At 41.3% G+C, this 7,830-nt stretch overlaps 1 protein-coding gene across 1 annotated transcript; it reads right to left on the bottom strand.

The window, feature by feature from the left end:
* Nucleotides 1-4: 4 nt before the first annotated feature.
* On the bottom strand, nt 5-7,296 carry SFPQ (splicing factor proline/glutamine-rich). The gene is made up of 8 exons (XM_011955352.1): nt 7,101-7,296; nt 6,345-6,742; nt 5,044-5,240; nt 4,848-4,932; nt 3,521-3,638; nt 2,796-2,844; nt 2,593-2,714; nt 5-183 (listed from the first exon to the last, which is right to left on the bottom strand). The coding sequence occupies exons 2-8, from the start codon at nt 6,689-6,691 to the stop codon at nt 46-48; spliced, it is 1,056 nt and encodes a 351-aa protein (XP_011810742.1). The 5' UTR covers nt 6,692-6,742; nt 7,101-7,296; the 3' UTR covers nt 5-45.
* Nucleotides 7,297-7,830: the final 534 nt, after the last annotated feature.

Raw genomic sequence — 7,830 nt, 5'->3', positions numbered from 1 at the left:
AAACAAAAGACAAAACAAACTGGAATGAAAGCCTAAATATCACATCTAAAACCGGGGTTTTTTGTTTGGGCCTTCGTACTCTTCTCTCCCTCTACCATATCCTGCTGGAGTTCCAGGCCCCATTCCTCTAGGACCCTGTCCACCCACAGGCCCCGCACCTCCCTGCCCAAAGCGCTCAGTACGCTATTGGAACAGTAATTAACAGTTCATTATAAGTAGTTGATGTCCATGTGTGTTAAGTAAATATTTTAGAAGGTTCCGTAGTCAACGTTCGTCGATACAATCACCAATGAGTCGATCCACAGGTACCGGGAACATAGAAAGGAAAAAAGGGTAATTTGAAAATTAGTTTACGATAATACATGCCTTGTGGTATGTTCCCACTTGAGCCATTCTCATACACCTGTTTCAAAGAACAGATCTTCCCTGTAGTGCTAGAAAATTTATGAATTAGTGCAGATGTGAAAATCCATTCCAAAATGAGTTCTAAGAAATTTCACATCAGATTAACCCAATGAAAAGCTTGCAAACTCTCACTTTCAACATCTGAACAGGAAATTTAATTTCCAAGTAAGCCTAACAAGCCCAACCAGAGATTCAATTCACTCAATGAAGTGACAAAGACCTACTCACCAGTTAGTGGCATGTGCTGCTTAAGAAACCTTGTGCTTTTCAAGATCTTAAGACACATCTGCTAAGTTGCAGAAAACTTAAAAGGTTGAAAGTTTTAATAAAATGCTACCAGACTACAAAAAGAAAAAGCATAAAAGACTAACAGATTTAGTCACTTAACCGGCACAATAACTTGATCAAAAAACTTGTGTTGCCAAATTCTCACAGGCATGCTACCTTCACAGCCATCACTATGTAACCAGAGACAATTACGTTCTCAGCACTATCCTATGTTGTTGCAAACTGAATGAACAAACCCCACCCACCTTCATCAGTCCATCTTTTCCCTTAGGTCTTTGAAAAGTGCAGACACTTTGCTGTAATTCCATGTTTTAGATACTTCCCAGTGAAACACCAAGCTAAAGTAACTGCAATAAAGCAGTGAGTGACTTCATTATTCCCATCTAGTTTTAGGTAATTCTAGAGACAGAAGTTTTCAATAGAAACATATGTGCCTCCACAGCAGACCCCTCAGGTATGCAAACACAGCAGCCTACACTGTTTTTCTCATTCCATTTATAACAGACCAGTTACTGTGAGTATTACTCCAAATAAAAAACTAAAATGGCAGCAGGATTTAACTGTTCCTATACACAATTTCAACTTCTTTTAAACAAAATACTATAGAGCTACTCAAAATGACTAAACCGTAATCTTTTTTATAAGATTTTTTACAAAATCTTACAAATTACAGGGTTTTTGGCTCATTATTCTGTATTTTACCTCTAAGAGCTAAAAAAAGAAAAATTTGGGGCTTTCATAATTATGTTAATTACAACAGCTGAGAACCCAGGCGCTATCAGCTACCTGTTACCTAGAATATAAACCTTTAATTGTGAGAACATAAGGTCAAATTAGACTTTACACATTACCTAACCATCGGTCTTTAGAAAGATTATTAAAACAAAATGTTACCCACATACTCGGAAAAATCTGAAGAAAGCCCATAGTATTACATTTTACCCAACCAGCCATTTATAATTCTAACTTTAATTCCCAAAAAGTCTTAGGTAGATTATAAACAGGTGAAGCCCTATACTAAATCCTTATGTTTCTATTTATAAAATGAATCTTATGAGCTACACACTGCAGCTCCCCTACTTTGCCAAAAGCCTGTAGTGAACTCATCACATTCAATTCAGCTATAAAAATGCACTCTCTAAACCCACCAAAATTCAGTCCTAGCGATTTGTAAAGCCCTAACGCAGCCACTCATACCAGTTCAACTGATTGTTCTAAGCATCTGACAGGCTGTAATTACAGCTGAAACATGATAGCATCAAGAAGGTTCAGATCAAATGCACACCGTTAGTATGCTTAAAAATTATTGTTGATTTTTGCTACTCTGTAGCAAAATGGAGATGTCAGTTGATTTTGAAGGTATACCTACAGACAGGCCCAACAGATGGGAAACGACGAGTCAAAACACTCAATTCCCTTTTCACAGGGTAGAAGCCACACCAAATATAGGTCAAAGTCCTACACATCACTAAAATATGCCTAAAGCTTCAAACTACAAGTCTGATTCCTACTTATGGCAAATACCAGCTTAAAGAATGACAGTTTGCCATTTGATTATTCTCACTTGGATGTAGAATAATCAGATACATTATCTAGCATCTAGAATTTGGATTTGCCATGCACTACAGTTCAAAAGCACCTAAATCTACTTATTGCCAAAGGTAATTCCACATACTACTAACAGCATTGACTCCTTGTTGGCAACCTGTTTAGGTTACCACACACCGAGTTCTTTATGTTGCCAAAGTATTCCTCAATATTACATATTTATGTATGAAATTGGTAGGGGAAACTAAGAGGTCCAGTCACCTACTTTAAAAAAAAAAAAAAAAAAAAAAAACACACCTAAGTTGTGAAAATGAGATTTTCCTTGGTACTACGTCCCACAGGATACATTACCATGTCACTTCCCATCATGGAACCACTCATGGTTGCTGGTGGAACGCCAGGATTAGCTTCATAACCTATGCCACCACCACCACCTAGAGGTGGAAATTTCTGGCCTCCTGATCCATAGGGATCTAGAAAACAAAAATAGTGGTTACAACTCAACCAGAACACCACTCTCTACTTATATCGTTAAATTTAAATTTCATACTTACCTCCCATGTTCATTGCTCCTCCGCCACCCATTCTCATGTCTCTTTCCCTCTGCAAGAAAAAAAATTCCTTTCAATATACCAGTACTACACCCACACCAAGCATTCTTAAGAACTGAAAATTTTTCAAGAGTTAAATAAAAAAACACAGTAAAGTTCAAAAGTTCATCATCTGAATTATTTTTGAAATCAATATTCTGAAAACTAAGTTAGACTCAATTATCCAAAGACCTATAAAACTTCCTATTCAAGGCCGGGAGCGGTGGCTCATGCCTGTAATCCCAGCACTTTGGGAGGCCAAGGCAGATCATCTGAGGTCAGGAGTTCGAGATCAGCCTGGCCAACATGGCAAAACGCCATCTCTACTAAAAATAAAAAAATTAGCCGAGCGCAGTGGCAGGCACTTGTAATCCCAGCTACTCAGGAGGCTGAGGCAGGAGAATTACTTGAACCCAGGAAGTGGAGGTTGCAGTGAGCCAAGATCAAGCCACTGCACTCCAGCCTGGGTGACAAGAGCAAAACTCTTTGTCTCCAAACACAAAAAAACTTTCTGTTCAATTAAATCCTCTGACCTATACAAGACAATCAAACATACTATACTCGATTAAAAAAAAAAAGAAAAAAAACAAAATCACTGTAATTTGGTATTTAAATTTCCTGTATTTCCTTCTAGGTACCTGCAAGTTCTACAGACAACTCCAATTAGAAGGCAGTCAAGGTTGACTTACTGGATCCATGTAGCCCATTCGGCTGTAACTTTCCTCTCTTTGGCGCCTCATTTGTTCTTCCATCTCACGTTGACGAATCATCATCTCTTCCTCTCTTCTACGTCGTTCTTCCTCTTGCCTAGAAATACCCATCAAGCACATAGCTGAAGTGTTATCCCCATCTTTTAGAATTCAATGTGAAGAAACCTAGCAGTTGGCCTAAGAACTAGGTTAGAGCTAACAAAGGCTTAGAGTGAGTCTAGGGGGCATAGTACTGAAGACATTCTGGCAAAGAATGTAGGCTTTATTAAGAAAAATCTTACACTGTATTCCACTTAAGTGTTAAACCAACACTGACATAATATTTAACCTTTGTATTTTACCTGACCTGAAAAACTAAGTACATCTTTTTCCTAAATGTCAGAATATAAATGTTAGTGCATAAATCAAGGTTTAAGACCAGGGTTGGTAGTTCATGCCTGTAATCTCATAATCTCAGTACTTCAGGAGGCCACGAGTTTGACACCAGCCTAGACTCCATCTCCACAAAAAAGAAGAAAAAAAAAATTAGCTGGGGGGTGGTGGCCTGTGCCTGAAGTCCCAGCTGCTCAGGAGGATTGCTTGAGCTCAGGAGTTTGAGACTACAATGAGCTATGACCATGCCACTGCACTTCAGCCTGGGCCCACCTCAAAAAAGGAAGAAAAAAATGGCCAAGTATGGCGGCTCATGACTGTAATCCTAGCACTTTGGGAGGCAGAGGCAGGCAAATCACTTGAGGTCAGGAGTTCAAGGCCAGCCTGGCCAATGTGGCAAAACCCCCATCTACTAAAAATACAAAAAGAATTAGCCAGGTGTCGTGACACATGCCTGCAATCCCAGCTACTCGGGAGGCTGAGGCAGAAGAATCACTTGAACCCAGGAAGCAGAGGTTGTGGTGAGCTGAGATTGCACCACTGCACTCCAACCTGGGCAACAGAGTGATACAGGTTTGTTGTTGTTGTTTTTGAGACAGAGTCTCACTCTGTCGCCCAGGCTGGAGCGCAGTGGCACAATCTCAGCTCACTGTAAGCTCCGTCTCCCGGCTTCACGCCATTCTCCTGCCTCAGCCTCCCGACTACAGGCACATGCGACCACGCCCAGCTAATTTTTTGTATTTTCAGTAGAGACCGGGTTTCACCCTGTTAGCCAGAATGGTCTCCATCTCCTGACCTCGCGATCCGCTCCTCTCGGCCTCCCAAAGTGCTGGGATTACAGGCGTGAGCCACTGTGCCCAGCCAGAGTGATACACTTCTAAGGAAATAAAAAAAAAAAAAGAAATGAAGGTTTAAACCTTAAACACAATTTTACCTCAACTGCATTTCTTTACGTTTCTGCATTTCTTGATTGTGAAGTTCTTCCATGCGTCTTAATTCTTCCTGTCGTCTCATCAGATCTGAACATTGGAAAATATTTTGAATTCTCGTTAACAAGGTTCTAACAGGGTGAAAAAACAATTGACCTTAGCAGTGATGTAGCAGTAATGTTCATGCGGAGATCTTTTTACCTTGGCGCAAAAGATTTGCCTGATGTTCATGATAGGCATCTTCCATTTCACTTTCCAATTTATCTTTTGCATCCTTCATGTTTTTTTCAACTTGTTCCCTTTGCTGTTTTTCCATTTCATCCAAAGACTTCCATCGCTGAGAATATTCGTACTCAAATGTGCCATGCTGGGCAAAACGAGGAGGGGTTTCTCTCTCCCTAACAATACACAAAATTTAAACATGAACCAATTTGTGAATGCATACCAGAAAATACTTGCCCTCATACTGGTCTTTTTCCTGTTCTATTTCTTGTAAAGAGTACAAAAAGCAAAAGTTATCCTGATTCATCTAAAAATATCTTCACAGCAAAAATACTCAGAATACTCAGCAAAAGAGAATACAGGCACTGGAGAGAAATCCTACCTTCCTCATTTTCTAATTCTGTTTTCCTCTAGCCAAATTCCTTACTGAGGCTTATTTGTTCCACTCATAAAAATGTACTCCACGCCAGGCGCGGTGACTCGCCCCTGTAATCCCTGCACTTTGGGAGGCCAAGGCAGGTGGATCACCTGAGGTCATGAGTTCAAGAACCATTGGGGGCCAACATGATGAAACCCCATCTCCACTAAAAATACAAAAACTTAGCCGGGCAGTGGCAGGCACCTGTAATCCCAGCTATTCTGGAGGCCTGAGGCAAGAGAATCACTTGAACCCAGGAGGCAGAGGTTGCAGTGAGCTGAGATCAAGCTACTGTACTTCAGCCTGGGCAACAACAGTGAAACTCCAGCTTGGGGTGGGGAAGTACTCTGGCCAGACACAGCACCTCATGCCTGTATCCCAGTACTTTGAGAGGCTGAGGTGGGTGACTCACTTGAGGTCAGCAGTTCGAAACCAGCCTAGCAACATGGTGAAAGCCCATCTCTACTAAAAATACAAAATGAGCTGGGACTGGTGGCACATGCCTGTAATCCCAGCTACTTGGGAGGCTGAGGCAGGAGAATCATTTGAAGCCAGGAGGCAGAGGTTGCAATGAGGTGAGATCATGCCACTGCACTCTGGCCTGGGCAACAGAGACTCTCAGTCACACACATGACTTTATGCCATCATTGTAGAGACAAAACAGGATTGCATGTGCATGTACCCACCTCAGAAACGAACAGCCATCTGAGTAACAGCTTCAAATCTTTCTCAGCCTGAGATTTTTTACTAAGAAGCGTATCTACATCAAATAATTTTGCATATTTTAAGCAAAATTGGAAAATTACTAAAACAAATTTCTCCTTTACACTTAAAAACTGCCAAAAAGTTTCATCTATCTTACTTTTGATACATTGGATTCTTCTGGGCAAGTTTTTCAGGAAGACCATCTTCATCATCTAGTTGTTCAAGTGGTTCCACGATGACTGGACGAGGAGTCGTTGTCAGCAAGAAAACACCTTCACTGCATCGTTCAAATGCCTTTCTTGCTGCTGGCTTAGAAGCAAATTCAACAATGCCTTTCCCTGTAGATCTTCCACGATCATCCACTATTACAACAGCCCTTTCAATAGGACCAAACTGGCTAAAGGCTTCTTCCAACAGTTCATTGGAAACGTAAGGTGAAAGATTACGAACAGAAAGGGCAGCAGCATGTGTGGCAAAGCGAACTCGAAGCTGTCTACCTCTCATGGGTGTATCATCAAGTTCCGCTTTGGCTATTTCAGCCAAAGCTCTAGATTCCTGTAAGTATCAGAGACACTCAAGTTAATAACCTCAAAATTGGTTGATGTCTACTCTTAAATTGTTATAACCCTACTTCCTACTCCTTTTCTTCTTCCAGCTCAGTGCGAGCATTATCTTTAGGCAGCACCCGCTAACTTGACTTAGTTTACCCACCCTACCCCTCTTTTCTCTTGGGTAGCAACAATTATGCATTACACTGCAGGCGTATTTTTCCTGTAAGAATGGTGAAAATCTAAAAGACCAATTTACTCTCCCCAGTTGAAAAACCAAGCCTTCAGTGTTTGTAGTGACGACAAAAAAAAAAAACACACCCCACCCCTTCTAATTCTACGTGAAATCAAACAATTACACTCACAAGCTTAATAAATCCGAATCCTTTGCCTTTGTTGATAAATACTTCTCCTGGTTCTCCATATTTAGCAAATAGTCTTTTGAATTCATCCTCCGTGATATCAGCAGGTAGATTCCCAACAAACAACCGACATCGCTGTGTGTAAGTTTTCTCTCCAGGCCTTCTCAAGAGAGACAAGTTGGCTTTAAACCCCTAATGAAAAAAGAAAGAAGTTTTCAAACACCAGAGACCTCTGCAAGTAAAAATCCCCAAGATAGTATTTTCTTATCTGAAACTTATCAGTTGCTTTTCTTTGCCGTTTGGTCACAATCAAGGTTTTACTATGTGAGATTTCTAACACGAGCAACTACCTTAACATCGAAAAAAGAGCCCCGTCATCCAGAATGCTCGATAACAGACACTTCCCCAAAGGGCAGACGTCCATCAGCAACTGTCAGCCACATATGTTGCGAGTCCCTAACAAAATCTAAATCGTATTATGAAAATTAAAATAAGAAAACAGCATTAAGTCCAAATGCCACTGTCACCTACACGATATGCGCCTGCGCTTTTACGGAACTTCCCGATTCTCTCCAAAACTATGCCGCACGCTCTGCACTACGCCGGTTCCAGGGACAAGCTACCTTCCGCCGGGCAGACCACAGCGGCACTTCCTTCCGAAAGGAGACCTCCCCTAGCCTTCCGCCCGCCCAGAGAGCAAGGCGCGGCGGCGGCCAATCCCCGGCAGACTGAC

This window comes from Colobus angolensis, unplaced genomic scaffold, assembly GCF_000951035.1.
Source record: "Colobus angolensis palliatus isolate OR3802 unplaced genomic scaffold, Cang.pa_1.0 Scaffold4, whole genome shotgun sequence".
Lineage (NCBI taxonomy): Eukaryota > Metazoa > Chordata > Mammalia > Primates > Cercopithecidae > Colobus > Colobus angolensis.
The sequence above is the reverse complement of the archived record's forward strand: the minus strand, read 5'-3'. Positions and strand labels throughout refer to the sequence as shown.